Source organism: Rhincodon typus, chromosome 9 (genome assembly GCF_021869965.1).
Source record: "Rhincodon typus isolate 14 chromosome 9, sRhiTyp1.1, whole genome shotgun sequence".
Classification (NCBI taxonomy): domain Eukaryota; kingdom Metazoa; phylum Chordata; class Chondrichthyes; order Orectolobiformes; family Rhincodontidae; genus Rhincodon; species Rhincodon typus.
This window is the reverse complement of record NC_063340.1, coordinates 84,057,511-84,074,223: the sequence shown is the minus strand read 5'-3', so window position 1 is coordinate 84,074,223 and position 16,713 is coordinate 84,057,511. Positions and strand designations below refer to the sequence as shown.

At 40.1% G+C, this 16,713-nt stretch overlaps 1 protein-coding gene across 1 annotated transcript in view; it reads left to right on the top strand.

Annotated features, from left to right (window-relative positions):
- Positions 1 to 16,713, top strand: part of LOC109924814 (kinesin-like protein KIF13B) — a 159,975-nt gene that overhangs the window by 113,520 nt on the left and 29,742 nt on the right. Inside the window, exons 20-29 of the mRNA XM_048601378.1 lie at positions 234 to 383; positions 2,700 to 2,840; positions 3,726 to 3,899; positions 5,189 to 5,346; positions 10,139 to 10,271; positions 12,725 to 12,871; positions 13,389 to 13,418; positions 14,982 to 15,081; positions 16,104 to 16,230; positions 16,423 to 16,521. Of these exons, the coding sequence (XP_048457335.1) occupies positions 234 to 383; positions 2,700 to 2,840; positions 3,726 to 3,899; positions 5,189 to 5,346; positions 10,139 to 10,271; positions 12,725 to 12,871; positions 13,389 to 13,418; positions 14,982 to 15,081; positions 16,104 to 16,230; positions 16,423 to 16,521 (1,259 nt within the window). The remainder of the gene's footprint in view (positions 1 to 233; positions 384 to 2,699; positions 2,841 to 3,725; positions 3,900 to 5,188; positions 5,347 to 10,138; positions 10,272 to 12,724; positions 12,872 to 13,388; positions 13,419 to 14,981; positions 15,082 to 16,103; positions 16,231 to 16,422; positions 16,522 to 16,713) is intronic.

The window sequence follows — 16,713 nt, the reverse complement described above, 5'->3', positions numbered from 1 at the left end:
TTTAGTCTGTGTTTCTCATGAAATGTTAATATACTGATGAACCTGCATATTTTAAGCATGTTGAGTTTTATTTCAACTTTAAACGTTTCCTGTTTTACTTTGTTTTAGTTGTTATTCATGAATTGCCTTAGTGATTATGAATATAACTAAGGTACCTGATCATATTCTGATACCTTGTATGCATGGAATCAGTTCATTTGCAGGCTGTTGGTTGAATGATCTTTCTTTTGCAGATGATGAGATCCTATTTCAAGCGAGCTGACCCGTTCTTTGATGAACAAGAAAATCATAGTCTTATTGGGGTTGCAAATGTATTTTTGGAGTTGCTCTTTTACGATGTTAAATTGCAGTATGCAGTACCCATCATTAACCAGAAGGGAGAGGTATGTGATAAATCAGTGTACTCCACTGGTATTGTTGAAAGGCTGCAGTTATAAAATGTTGAATGTCATCTTTCCACCTCTGAGATGTTAAATCAAACCCCTCAGAATCTTAAAAAGAAATTCTCAAATAATATGCAAGGGAATTGCCCGCTTGTTAATGTGTCTGTTTATGCCTCCCTTTTTTTTAATGGTTTGATTTTTGTCAAAATACATAGTTTATTGTTCAAGCTCATCCACCACTGTATAAGTCATGATGAACAGTATATTTAGGTTTTAATATATATGTATTTTAAAGCTCCTGTTTTGCTCTTTCCTGCGTCATAATCATTATGAAAAGTACAAGTTCACAGCCAAGCAGGCATCAACATTAGCTACTAAATTCAGTCTGAAGTAGGTCTATTGATGGTCAGAACTTCTTTGAAAGGGAATTTCTCAGGATGACCATTTACCTTCAGTACCTACTCTTCAGGTTTCTGATGTTTCCACTCCACAACAATCTTTTCTCATACCAGATTGATGTTTTGCAGAATTGAGTAATTTAAAAGGCAGTAAATTCACAGAATAAGGGTAAAAATTGCCGATGGTGTGCAGGACATCTGTTGGGACTTGAAAAATAGATGTCCTGTGCCATGTTGTGGGTCGGTATCCAAAGCCTGTGGAATTTGCTGTCACAGAAACTGTTTGAGGCCAAATGATTGAATAATACTAACAAGGAGTTGGATATTGTTCTTGGGCTAAAGGGGGTCATAGAGTATGGGGAGAAAGTGGGAACAGGGTATTGAGTTGGATGATCAGTCAAGATCATGTTGAATGCCAGACCAAACTTGAAGGGCTGAATGGACTACTCCTCCTCTATGTTTCTATGTTAACTGTATTTCCCTTTCAGGTTGTGTGATCTTTTACTTCTTTTAAATTTTAGTTTTTTTTTCAGCATTTTGTCTCTATAGGTCTGCTCAGAAATATGTGGGAATTCAGTGTAATCCTGCTTTAAGCTTTAAATGTGTTTTCCAAATAGCTTTTTAATAGAAGATGAGCTGTGTATAGCTGAATTAAGTCTTAGGAAGATTGAGTTGTTGTTTTTGGAGCCTATTCCAAAGTCCATCTGACAACAGGCTGAAACTAAACTAAAGATGTTTGCAACCTCTGTGTCATATTTGAGCCTAAAATGAGGTTCTGAATCATATTTGTACCATCACAAAGACAGCCTGTTTCTCCTGGCTGCTGTTCCTAATTTTGCCTACCTTACATTTGAAGAAGACGCTGCTGCTCATATCATAACTCAAACCAAATCCGACCTGTTGACCTATTTTGGCTCTTGATCAAGCAACACTTTGATTTTAAAATTCCTAACCCTTGTTTTCATGTCCCTGTTTGCTCTTCCTTATTTCTGTATTTCCTCCAGTATGATAACCCTTCAAAATATCTGTGCTCATTGAATTCTGGTTTCTTGTGCGTCCCTGGTTTTTTAACACTCCATTATTGACGATTGTAACGTCAGTTACCTTAGACTTAAATTCCTGGAAACCCTGCTCTGTATCTCTCTGCTTCACTTCGATCTTCTAAGCCACTCCTTGAAACCTACCCTTCATGATCAAATATTTGGTCAATGACCTAATAAGTCATTGTATGACTCTGCATCATTTTGTTTTATAATGCCCTGTGCAAATGCCTTGGAACATTTATTGCAATAAAGATTGTAAATAAATTCAAGTTGTAACTGTGAAGGATTTAGCTTGAAGTCAAATGCTTTCATTCGTGGATGATGATTTCTAGCTTTGCAAACTGAATTGCATAAACTACCTCTGACATTATATCTGTCAGACAACTAACTGGTATCTGCACAAGTAAACCAAATGTAAAGCTGAAATAATGAGGGGAAAAGTAATAATTAATGTAGATGGAGCTCAAGTCAGTGTTGCAATGTGTCTGTCTGTTCTGATCTGGCTTCATTGTTGTACAAACAAGCTGTGTTGTAGAGAGCATAGTCAACTGTGTACTGAATACACCAGCCTTTGGTTGAAGCTATGGTGGTGTTGAAAGGAGCACTGCCAAATAATGCTGCAAAGGGTAACTTGGTGCAACCTCATTTAGGTATCCTTTGTGGCAAGAACGACAGTATTGTTGTGCAATGGAATCTATGTAAGGTATCACCGTTGTTGCCTTTTGGTTCACCAGGCCATGTCTGATCAGAATTTTACCATCATCTTTTAGGCGTATGAGGAAGACTTCCCTAAAGTTTGAATTTGTGATTTTACCCTCAAATTCAAAATTTAAGTCATCTGCTGGGATGAATCACATTATTTCTGCAATTTTTAGGTGGCAGGACGCCTGCATGTGGAAGTGGTGCGAACAAGTGGGGATCTTAGTGATCGAATTGCTGGTGGGGACGACACTTTGGACAGTCCGAACGAAAGTGACGTGCAGGAGAGAGAAACAGTGCGCAAAATAGTCTGCAGAGTAAGTGTGACTCTGGTTATTGAGTTGTTAAACAGATGAAGAGTAGGTAAGGTAAAGTTGTCTTTGTCCAGGGGATCATTTGGGTTGCTGTGTCATTTGAGACAGAGGTAAGTGGTGGTGAGATTAACCTGAAGGTCACCATGCCTCAGGCAAGGCATGAGGTTGAGAAGGTGGAACCTTCACGGTGATCTTAGCCGATGTGGGGATTGAACCACCAGTGTTGGTGTCACTTTGCATCGCCATCCAGCCAATTGGGCTAACTGACTCCAGATGAAAAATAGCTGTACGTGATCACATTTAGCAGTTTGTATCATTAGCAAATACTTGGTATAACAATGTCACTCTTCATGAGAAAAGGCAGAGCCTGTACTTCTGCAAATAACATTCACAACTACAAGGATTGATTACACAGTAAGTAACTGTGAAAACAGTTAACTTAATTAGTTTATTTTAATATTTGTTATATTATTGAATTTCATAAAGATGTGATATGGTAACTGAAATCTAGGAATGGTGTTTGGCTAAAAATGATTTTTCCTGAGGGACAGATCCCTTTCTCGCCTGCATTCTCTGTCCTCCAACAATTACAGCAGCAGTTTTTTTAAATTGTCATAAATTGTTTTGTCCTTGCTGCCCTAGTCCTGTACTCCACATTTTGATCTCTTGGCTGAATAATTCCTTGATATAAGGGTCTTTAAAAGCCTCGTGTCCCATGCTACAGGTCACCTGTTTAAATCTCTCCCACTGATTTTTTTTTCTACAACATCACCAATGACTTTACAAGATCTCAGTATTGCACCTGGTATGCTAAATGAGTACACTGGTGAAATCTAATGTATGAAACTGTTGTATTCATTTTCTTTCTTCCCTCACCCACCTTACCAGATAAAAATTCTTCAAGCTACAGGGTTGCCTCGACACCTATCAAACTTTGTTTTCTGCCAATACACCTTCTGGGATCAGACTGAACCGATCATTGTTGCACCGGAGGTAGATCCTTCCTCCTTAACACCAGCTGGCAGGGATCCAGAATGCATGGTTGTTTTTGACCACTGTAAGGTAAGGGAATAAATCTTGAAACTTCATCTGACTTTCTACTGCATCTTCTAATGTGGTAAGGTATTTGGCTTGATTCTGTTGAAGAGATTTCATATTGAATCCAATATCATATTGCTTGCAGCCCGAACATTTGAAGACATTTGGGCATTTTTTTCTAGAAGACTGCAGAGATAGGTTGCAGAGACTAATGTACTCGTAGAGAGTGATTTTTGATGATGATATGTGCTGTTGTGCCAGAGCTTGGTTAATTGAGGGCACATAGTGTCAGAAACAAGTATTCTTCATTTTGATGTCAGTTTAGAATGCTAGAATTGCATAGCAGGTTAGTGAATAGCTGGCGAAAATGCTTTGCTGGTAAAGGAGACATGTTGCAGAATATTGTTATCAGGACAAGTACAAGCATTGCTATGTTTCAGTAGAAGACTCTGCTTGACTCCGGTGTTGCACAGAGTGAAACAACAAGAAATAGTCGGGTCTGACCAAAGGTCCTGGGTCATTCTAAAAGACAAAAGGCCTTAATGTTCTATTTGTTTACACAGAATGTGTTCCTACATATGAATACATGTCACTTCCAATAAACAAATGAACCACGTTAAAAGATTGACTACTAAAATTACTTGTTAGTGTGGCTGTTAACACACTCTCTGGATTGTTCAGCAGGTGCTGCCCAATTGCAGAATCAAATCTGATGGTTTGTTCCGGGTTTTGCAAGTGTGGGCTTATTGAGTATAGTCTGCATTCTGTCTGTTACAAACAACGAAGGGTACATGCTCAAGCCGACATAAGAAATTTATTTAATTTGGCATTCTTGCATTTGTCCAATTGGGTGCAAGATGAAAAGCTTTGGTAACGTGTCTCCTTTTCCAACAATAAGTAAGTTGATATTTTTGGTGTAACCCTTCAGTAAAAACAAAGCTATACCAGCAATATGTTTTGCATTTTTAGATTTTAAGCTAAAACACAAAGATAAGCCTATCCCTTTAGATTGCATATGAACATTGTATTAATTTGTGTTTTTAAAATTTTGTTTCCAGCTTTTCTGATGTTTTTATCTTATTATTTCAGAATTTAAAACGTACTTTGGATGTAAACCACAAATATTTCTGGACCAATAAATATTTATGAATAATATATTCCAGTGTACGACACAGAGTTACTCAGGGATATATTTTCTGGAGCATAAATTTTGTGCTCTAGAAAATGTATTCCTGTGAGTAATCTCATTGTGTTGGATGTTAGCATATTGCTTTGAAATTAATTGCTAATTACATCTGGTTGTATTTGTTCAGGAATTCTCACTCAACCTTTCCGAAGATCTGTTGGAATATCTCTCCGAAGGAGCACTGGCATTTCAAGTTTATGGTCATAAATCACGTGACTCTAGGAAAAACCCTTCCATATGGGACCTGGGAATAATACAAGCCAAAACTCGATCACTGCGGGATAGGTGATTATTCTGACACTGAGTATTGACTTCTGTTCGATCGTTGCCCCTTCTGGCTTGTGTAGAAAACATTATTGCAAGAAGTGAAAGCTGTGTTATTGAGAATGGATGAAATTTTAAAGTAATGTCTCACTACTCTGATACCTGTCCCCCAGCCTTTCTATTGATGTCTCTCTGACTTTGCTTAAAACTTCTGTTGAAGTCACTGAAATTGTCTCCCCCTTTCCCTGGTGCGCTTATGCACTTCTCTCATTGCTTCTAATTTTAGTTGGATTATTCTTGTCATTCAACTATTGTTATTCAAACCAACGGCAATTTCAATTTTCTGTCTGCCATGTTCGACCAAAAAAATTATGCAATTACATTTTGCAAAAATAATTTCATTACAATTTTACAGTAATCCACAAGGCCTCACCCATTCAACTATATGTATTTTCAACAGGACAAATTTGTGGAACTGTATTTTTTATATTTGTTCATGGGATTTAGGCATTATTGGTAGGACCAGCATTCATTACCCATCCCTCATCCTTCTGGAGAAGGTGGTGCTGAGCTGACTTCTTGAGGTTCTGCATGATCAGCATGTACGGACTTCCAGATTCCTGCTGGGCAGGAGTTCCAGAATTTTGACCTAGCAACCCAAGATTTTATGTGACGTGACAATGTTGATGTTCCTATGCATCTGCTGCTCTTGTTCTTCGAGAGATCATGGGTGTCGAAGCTATTGTCAAAGGAGCCTTGGTGAATTAGTGCTATGCATCTTGTATATGGTACATACTTGGCTTTTTGGCCTTCATTAGCAGGGGAATTAAGTTTAAGAGCCACAAGGTTATGCTGCAGCTCTATAAAACCCTGGTTAGACCACACTTGGAATATTGTGTTCAGTTCTGGTCACCTCATTATAGGAAGGATGTGGAAGCTTTAGAGAGGGTGCAGAGGAGATTTACCAGGATGCTGCCTGGACTAGAGGGCAGGTCTTATGAGGAAAGACTGAGGGAGCTGGGGCTTTTTTCATTGGAGCGAAGAAGGATGAGAGGTGACTTGATAGAGGTGTACAAGATGATGAGAGGCATAGATAGAGTGGATAGTCAGAGACTTTTTCCCAGGGCAGAAATGACTATTATGAGGGGATATAATTTTAAGGTGATTGGAGGAAGGTGTAGGGGAGATGTCAGAGGTAGGTTCTTTTCACCGAGAGTAGTGGACACGTGGAATGCGCTGCCAGCGGTGGTAGTGGAGTCAGATACGTTAGGGACATTTAAGCGACTCTTGGATAGGCACATGCATGATAGTAAAATGCAGGGTAGTTTGATCTTAGAGTAGGATAATAGGTCAACACAATATCATGGGCCGAAGGGCCTTTTTTTCTTCTTTATTCGTTCAGAGGATGAGGGCATCGCTGACTAGGCAGTATTTATTGCCCACCCCTAATTGCCCAGAGGGCAGTTAAGATTCAACCACATTGCTGTGGGTCTGGAGTCACATGTAGGCCAGACCAGGTAAGGGTGGCAGTTTCCTTCCCTAAAGGACATTAGTGAACCAGTTGGGTTTTTTCCAACTATCGACAATGGATTCATGGTCATCATTAGATTCTTAATTCCAGATTTTTAAAATTGAAATCAAATTCCACCATCTACCGTGGTGGGATTTGAACCCGGGTCCTCAGAACATTACCTAGGTCTCTGGATTAATAGTCCAGCAATAATACCACTAGCCCATTGCCTCCCCTGACCTGTACTGTTCTATGTTCTACTGCTGTCAATGTGTATCAGTGTGAAGACAGTGAATGTTGAAAGTTTTGGATCGAGGTCTGCATCAAGCACAGTACTTTTTTGAACTTCTTGAGTGTTGGTGGAGCTGGATTCATCCAGGCAAGTGGAGAGCATTTTATGACACTCCTAACTTCTGCCTTGTAAATGGTAGACACACAGTGGAGAGACTGGACGTGTGTTAATTGCAGCAGAATTCCTAACCTTCAACCTGCTGTTGTAGCTACAGTATCTATATGGCTAGTCTGATGAATAGTAACACTCAAGATTTTGAAATTGTTTTTCAGTGATGGTAATGCCATTAAGTTTCAAGGAGTAATAGTTATATTCTCCTTTGTTGAAGATGGTCAATGCCTGATGCTTGTGTGGTGCATGTGTTACTTGCCACATAACAGCTCAATGGATATTGCCCAAACCTTGCTGCATGCGGACCTGAACTGCTTCAGTGTATGAAACGTCATGAATGTTTGAATGTTGTGCAATCGGCGAACATCTCCACTCTGATCTTATGATGGGAGGAGATTATTGTTGAAACAGCTGAAGATTTTCGGACCGAGGACACTACCTTCAGGAACACTTGCAGAGATACCTTTGGGCTGAGATGATTGTCCTCCAGTAACCAGAACCTTAATTTTGAACTCCAACGAGCAGAGACCTTTCCCTCCGATTCCCAACGAGTTCAGTTTTGCTCAGGCACACTATCTGCGGCCTTGATGTCAAGGGCTGTTACTTGCACCTTCTCTTTAGGTCAGTTCTCATGGCCATATTTGGACCAAGGCTGTAATGAGGCCGGGAACTGAGTGACCCTGGGGGATCCTAAGTTTTAATGATCAGTTCATTCCTTTGCAAGTGCCATTTGATAGCGCTGACAATGAACCTTTGTCTCGCTTTGCTGCTGATCAAGAGCAGAATGATAGGGCCATTGCGCGGGGGGAATTTATCCTGCTTTCTGTGGACAGGACTTACCTATATAATTCTCCACATTGCTGGATAGATGCCATTACTGTAATTGACGCATGTAGTTCTGGAGCATTTCTTCAGTGCTGTTGCTGGACTGTTGTCAGGCCCCAACCCTTTGCAGGATTCAGTGTCTTCAGCGCTTTCTTGATATCGTACGGAGTGAATTGAGTAGGTTGAAGACTGACATTTGTGATGTTGGAGACCTCTAGAGGATACAGAGATTGTCACTTTTGGCTGAAGATGGATACAAATGCTTGAGCCTTTGACTTTTGCACTGATGTGCTTTGTTCCTCTGTCTTTGGGATGGAGTATTTGTGGGATGCCACCTCCAGTTATTTGCTTAACTATCCACCACCATTCATGACTGGACTTAGCAGGACCATATTGCTTAGCTCTGATCCATTGCTTGTTGGATTGCTCATTCTGTCTGTTGCATGCTGTTTCTGCTGCTTAACGTGCAAGTAGTCGTGTGATGTAGCTTCACCAGGTTGATGCCTCACCTTTGGGAACGCTTTGTGCTGCTGCTCGCATGCCCTCCTACACTTTTCTTTGAACTAGGGTTGGACTCCTGGCTTGATGATACTGGTAAAGCAGGTGATATACCGGAACATGTAATCCACATAATACGTAACCACAATTCTGCTGCTGCTGATGGCACCACAGCTTCTTAGATATCCAGATTTGGGTCACTAAATATGTTTGAACTTGGTCCCATTTAGCACATGTTTGACTTGCTGCTATGAGACTCGAGGGGTCTGGAGTCAAAGTTGAGGATCCCAGGGTAACTCCTTCCTGATTATATACCACTATGCCATCATCTCTGGGTGAATCTTGTCTTGCAAGTGGAACAGGACTTAATCAGGAATAGTGATGGTGGTGTTTAGGACAATGGCGGAATGATATGATTCTGTAAGTATAACAGTTAGGCTGTTGTTTGACTAGTCCATGGGACGGCTGTCCCAATTTTGACACAACTCTCCAGATATTGGTAAGGAGGATTTTTAGGGGTTGATGGGCTGTGTTTAACATTGTCATTTCCAATGTTGGGTGGTCTGTACAGTTTCAATCCTTTGTTTAGATTTTGTAGTTATTTGATGCAATTGCGTGGCTTGCTAAGTCATTTCAGAGAGCGGTCAACCACTTGTTGTGGACTTGGAGTCACATATAGTCAGACTAAGTAACGATGTCAGATTTCCTTCCCTGAAGGATAATAGGTTTTCCAAAATCAAGCACAAGTTTATTGTTTCTGCTAATATCAGTTGGTTGTCCTGATTTGTCATTTTTCAATTCTTTAACTCAAATTGTCACCTTCTGTTTTAACACACTATCTTTTATTGACACATTGCACCCTTCCTGGGCTGATAGCTGGACAAAATTTATATTAAAAGTGCATATCATTCCCAGGAGATACCATAGTTTTATTCACTAGAGAAACAAGTGTTCAAGTGTGCATTTGCTGGAGATTACTTTCTGAAGATGAGGACTACAGTTTCCAGGTACATGCTATTCATGGCTGGATTTTGATACACTTAGTTGGCACATAGAATGTACAACATTTGGACTACGTGCTTTATTTCTTTCCCCTACAGTGCATCAATGCTAATGTGCTGAGTAGGTTTTATTAACCTGTTTTTCTAATCAACCTGATCAGAGATGTTATTACACACTTCTAGAGTAGGTCGGACTTGAACCTGGGCCTCCCGCTCCAGGGGTTGGGAGACTACTATGTGCTATAAGAGGGCTCAATGAGTAAGTTTTAAGTATGTTCAATTTTCACCTGTAAAGCCAAAAACTGATTTTACTTTGATGTTCTGACCAAGTGCATTGTGGTGGAACATACGATAGTTAATGGTAAGATGAAGTAATAAATTATTTATATTTCATTTAACCCACCATTAGAGAGAGCTAAATGTTACAGTAAACCTCTTGCCATAAATGAAAATAATATTATATAATCAAGGCCACTAATAACCTGTAATACAGGAGGAACTTTGATGACCATTCGGTTTAACCTTTGATTCATGGAATAATAATTTGTATACCTGGATGATTATTTATATCAACAGGTGGAGCGAAGTGATGCGAAAGGTAGAGCTCTGGATCCAAATCTTGGAACTGAATGAGAATGGCGAGTATGTTCCTGTGGAGGTGACCTTCTCAAAAGATGTTTCCACCGGTGGCATCTTTCAGCTACGGCAGGTAACGGCAAGGCAGGAGAGTTCCAAGCTGCGCATCAGTGAGGATGGAGGTCTGGATGTCTTTTTGGAGTTTAATGTTGAGGTGGAATGGAGAGAATGCAGTTTTGGCAGGAGGAAGATATTGTAATCGTTCAGATAAAGTTCTTGTAGGATGTATTAATGTGTTTCTGTGAGCAACCCACACAAAATAGTGATTGTTGCCCTAGTTAAAATACATACTATAGCATCAAGCATCAACCATATAGTTAAAATACATACTATAGCATCAAGCATCAACCATATAGTGCACGAATGTAGTTACGTCACGTGGAGGCCAGAATTGTAGGGGAGGAGTTAGGGGCTATTTTCTCTGAGGGAAATTAGTGATGCAGTTGGGTTGTCAGAGTAATATGACAGCAATTCCTTGCATTTGTTCACATTACCAGGTTTTTTTTTCAGTATTGTAGCATTGACGTCTGGGTTACCAACCAGTCCCAACAGTATGAGATCATATCCTGGGTGAGGTTTCAAGTTCTTTGGTTGTAATTTTTACCAAATTTTATCTATATTGGTGATACCATCGTGCCAGCTATCAGTTGATAAGAAGGCAAAAAGAATTTAGGAAGTTCTTTTTCTTTATGTAGGGTTTCCCATCCTTAGTCAATTAATCCTTCAAAAAGTCGTGTTGGGGAATCGGGAGATTGTCCTCACCCCCATTGTATTATTGGACCTCAACTGTTTTTATATTGCCATGTTATTACAGCTGACTCTCAAAAGACAGGTGATGCACATCCTGATAGAGAAAGACTTGTACTTTGGGAGTAGGTAATGCTGAACCAAACATTTGCAAGTATAATTCAAAACATTGCCAGATTGTTATAGATATGGAGGGCTATTTAGCTTATTACAGTTCATCCATTCAAAAAAGAACCTCTTGTGCCACCAAGCTAGCATTGAATAAGTTCTCAAAATGATTTCAGAATCTTGCCTGCGCTTATAAACTATGCAGTCCATTGAATGTACTGGTTGATTAGTATAGATAACTTTCGGGCATTAATCTTAAACTTGTCTTTTATTCATATTCACATCCTACCTTTTAATTCTCATTCAATTTCTCATTCACATATTCATTCTCTTCATTTTCCAAACACTTGCACTGCTTTATGTACCTCTCTGAGATCATTTCTCAGACAGGCATGTGTGCTCAAGGCTTTTTTTCCCCTTTCTTTATTCATTCACGGGATGAGGGCGTCCATGGCTAGGCAGCATTTATTGCCCATCCCTAATTGCCCAGAAGGCAGCTAAGAGTCAACCACATTGCTGTGGGACTGGAGTCACACGTAGGCCAGACCAGGTAAGGATGGCAGTTTCCTTCCCTAATGGACATTAGTGAACCAGATGGATTTTTCTGACAATCAGCAATGAATTCATGGTCATCATTAGATTCTTAATTTCAGATATTTATTGAATTCATATTCCACCATCTGCTGTGGTAGGATTTGAACCTGGATCTCCAGAATATTATTTGGGTGTCCAGATTAATGGTCCAGCAATTATACCACTAGGCCATTGTCTCCCCCTAAAAGACCTTGTTTCTTAACTTGTAGCTCAGCCCTTTGTAGCTTCTAGAACATGCATGTTTCTGACCACAGTACGTAAAGTGTCGCCAGGTGAGTACACTAGACAGTTTGATCATGACTTCCACTGACTGATATAGTGATGTTTTGGCTATGCAGTTCACTATTCTCTTGCTTTGTTGATTGGAGTCCTACATTTAATTAGACATGTCTAGCATCAAGCTTACTAAGTGTTCTAGATGCTATTCAACTCTATTTGTGGCTATTTCTGTGCCATTTATGCAAATATAGATCAACCATTTTTCCTTCCTTGATGTAGCACCTTACATTTGCATTAAATTTAATCTACCATTGGTTTCCAGCTATTGTATTTAACTCATTTGATTGATGTCTCTCTCAATTCCACTGACCCTTTCTAGTTTGATACTGGCTGAAAATAGGACAAATTTGTATTGGGGTTATGAGTGCAGGTGACTGATATAGATGAGAAACTAAGTGACCGCAAACACCAATTCCTGGGGTCTTCACATCTCCACATCTTTTCACAAGTCTGTGTTGTTTACAATGCTACAGCCAGTTCTTCAAAATTTGTACCCAAGATTTACAATAAATTTACTAATTTCTTTTTAAAGGAAACTTTTACAAATGCATTTGGATGACTGGGTATGATATATCACAGTTCATTTCAGTGGTCAGACAGGAACTTCCTTTGAATTTATATTGGTTGCTATTTACTTGATTATTTTGGACAAATAATCTTTGAATTTATTTCTTATGATTCATACATTATTTTGAAATGTGCCATTGTCTGTCTCTGATACTTTCTGTTTTTTTGGGTGAACAACGCAATGGTCTTTATGATAAAGACGTGATTCATCTATCTTCCGTCACTTTCCAGGGTCAGTCTCGACGTATTCAAGTTGAAGTGAGGTCAGTCCAAGATTCCGGGACGTTGCCTCTAATTGCTGAAGCAGTTATATCTATTGCTGTGGGATGTGTCAGAACCCGACCTGCTAGAAACCAGAAATATCAAGATTCCCACTTGGTAAGAGGTTTCAGGTCTGTTACTGTTGGTAAAAGCAGAACAATTTCAAGTGATTAATTAGAAATGGCACAGAGGATCATACAGTGTGGGATTTAAGTATCATGGTCAAAACCATGGTTTTTTTTTTAAATAGAAAACTGGCATATGTTGCATTTTGAATTGGTAAAGGAGGTTTGAATGAAAGGAAAGCAAAATGCAAACTAAACATTTTGAGATAACTGTATCATACACTATAACTTCAGTTCAATCTCTGCTGCTGCTACTGTTCTTGGTTGTCTGTTGCTTGATTTCAAGTAAGTTTTTGTGATGCTGACTCTAGTTGACATAATCAACCTTGTCTACTGCAAGTCATTCTTTTGGCAGGAAAGGAACTTGATGCATACTGTGCAGCTGTTAAGTAAATACAGTACCCTTTTTAAGGTGATCCTGGTTATGTGAAATGTTCATCCAACTTATAAATATGTATACCTCATCTATTTTTGCACTGCTTTGACATTTGCTTTTACCTTTTGCACAGGAAGAGGAGGATGACATGGACAGTTACCAGGTATGATTTGATAGCTTTAGAATTCTGTTGTCTATTCTTGTCTTCATTTTATGTAAATTGTCCTCTCTTGGCTGTCAGTGGTACAACTGCCACACAAATGTTGTTGGAAATCTCCTTTCAACAAACACGAAAGCCTTAAGCGATTCAGCTCTGGTACATCTGTTAGATTTAAATAGAGCCTGAGGACCAAGAAAGCACTATTAGTTTTTCTTTGATTAGATCGTTGATGTATTAAAGATGCCCTGTTGAATAAAACTCACTACTTACACCTCGAAATTATTTTATGCCATTCAGCCTATTGAGTCTCGCTGCCATTTGATCATGGCTGATATGTTTCTGAAACTCATTCTGAACCTCTGCATTCTCCCTGTAATCCTTGTTCCTCTCATTAATCAAGAACCTATCTATCTCTGTCTTAAAGACATACAAAGCCTTCTGCAGCACTGAGTTCCACAGATTTACTACCCTCTGGCTGAAGAAGTTGTCCCTCCTCTCCATTCTAAAGGGTCATTCCTTCACTCTGAGGCTGTGCCCTTGGATCCTAATCTCCTCTACTCGTGGAAACATCATCCCCGCATCTATTCTATAAAAGCACATACCTTTGCACTGTGATAATATTTGCTTTTGATTGATCTGCTTATACGGTAGGTTTACATGAAGGGGTTATCATGGAATGAACAATTTTCCATTTAATGACCCCACTGAGCATTGTCAGGTTAAGTGTAAGATGCGAGCAAAACTCAGTCTAGCCCGATATGATACCTTGAAAGAGGTCATGAAAGAGATTTCCCTATTATACTGATAAAATATTTTTTTCATTTAACACATTAAGCATCCTAGAAGAAAACGTGAAATGCTCAAGAGGACAGTATTGTGTTCACCAGTCTATATTTATCAAGAGTTGGATCTCGTCTGCCCAATTAATTCTAGTTATTTTACTAATAACCCGAAAATCAACTAAAATGTAGTTTATTATGATGTAGACAACCATCTGTTTTGGGAGCTGAGGGGCTAGATTGAGTTTTTGAGATCGATTTGTGAGCAGAAGTCCCTTCCACAGCTGGCACAAATGAATAACTTTGGACTGACGTTGACTGATGGTTTTGACTTCTGGTGCTTCTCACTTGCATTGTCTGGTGATTACTTTGGTCCTCTGCTCTTATCATGCCCTTCCTGATATATTGTCTCCAAGCAGTCCAGTCAGCAGAGAGGACTTGCCATGCATCAACTCTGATCCTGGACAACTTGAGGACTCGAAGACATTCTTGATTGTAGATGTGAACAATCTGTTGGTCTTGTGTCGATAGCATGTGTATGATAGATGATTTTGAGATGTGTCTGTAGTCTGTGTGAGACATGTGACCCTGCCAACAGTGTTTCTGATGACCTGAGTCCCATTGTGTTGGAGATCCCTTTGGTTGGTGTACTTCCATATCTGTCTCTCTCTCTTTCTGTCTTGCCAGGCGATGATAAATGTATTGTAAAGGGTTATAATGGAAGATATATTATGTTAAACAAGAAAAGTAAGGAGCAAGGACATTTACTCTTTCTAATATCTTATAGGAGAGGGATTTGGAGAAGCTACGTCGGAAATGGCTAGGTGCATTGACCAAGAGGCAGGAATACCTTGACAAGCAGCTCCAGAAACTTGCTAGCAAATCCAGTAAGTGAAGCAAGTTCGGAGGCACTAATTCTGAAAAACCAATTTGTTACTGTGGCTTTTCTTGATTACGATCTATCCACTAAATTCTGTCTTTACTGCTGCAGTCTTTCCAGTTCTTACCCTTTGTCCCTTTCAGGCCATATGCCACGCAAGATGTCAATCTGTGAGCAACACTCACCCATCAGAACTCACTCAAAGCTATAATTGTATGAGCCTGTATAGTAAGTATCAGCAGGCTCCTCTGTGTGCTATCATAACTCAATCTGTTCCTGTCCTCAGCAATCTGATTTTCAGACTCGACATACTAATAGAAGTCGTCACAGCCCCTTAGAATCATAGAATCCCTACAGTGTGGAAACAGGCCATTTGGCCCAACAAGTCCACACCGCCCTCCGAAGAGCATCCCACCCGGACCCATTCCCCTAATTTCCCCATGTCTAACCCACCTAACCTAAATATCCCTGGGCACTATGGACAATTTAGCATGACCCATCCACCTAGCCTGCACATCTTTGGACTGTGGGAGGAAACCGGAGCACCCAGAGGAAACCCATGCAGACACGGGGAGAATGTGCAAACTCCACACAGACAATTGCCCGAGGCTGGAATCGAACCCGGGTCCCTGGCGCTGTGAGGCAGCAGTGCTAACCACTGAGCCACCGTGCCGCCCCAATGTAAATGTGGGGTCATCAGAGAAAGCTGCATTATGAATTCAAATGTTAGTCATTATTGTGAATTTCAGAGGCTCGGTTCCTGAAATTAATCATGTTTAAAATAGTGCAAAGTTATTTGCTAATCAAGCTCGTTTCTGTTTTGAGAGTGCCAATATTTTGTATGTATTAGATGTATGATGTCCTGTCCATGATTGGTGACATACAAGTTCTTACATAACGCATGTGCTGGCAGTCTCCTATCCATTCTCTATTGAATGAACAGGATTTTTGAAATCGTGTTCCAGCAACCTGTTACCCCACCTCACTTCGTTGGAGTCACATGTGAATTTGATGCCGTGTATCTTGCAGATAAATCTGAAGATGATGCAGACCGTGAGGCGCAGTTGCTGGAACGAAGACTGACTCTAACTGAAGAGAGGAATGCTGTCATGGTCCCGTCAGCTGGGAGTGGAATTCCAGGATCCCCAGCAAAATGGTTTGTCCACAAATTGATTAACCAAAACAAAATTCTTTGGCCGAATGTTGCTAACTGCCAGAGGCGGGGCCATTGATAGTAAGATTGTAAGGACCCTTGTAGGATCAACTTCCCAATATAGTTCTGCAGTCAGGGCAGTCTACAGATGCTGGGATCAGAAGCTGACAGAATTTTTTTGCCTACCTGTTGTAGGTCCCAGGCTTCCTGCCTGTCTCAGCAGTGGCCACTACCCTTGAAGAAAGCTGCCTTCCTTAATAGGACAGCAGCCGCTGTATTTGCACTCTGCAAAACGTAACCCTGTGTTCAACCATCTGCTGAAGCTGGTGTCCCCAGCCCTGTTATCACCTTCCTGTTGTCCCTTGCCAACTCTGGATCCTGATTCTTTTACTGACTGAAAATCCAACTTCTAAATTGCAAGACAACAAGGTGCAGAGCTGGATGAACACAGCAGGCCAAGCAGCATCATAGGAGCAAAAAGGCTGA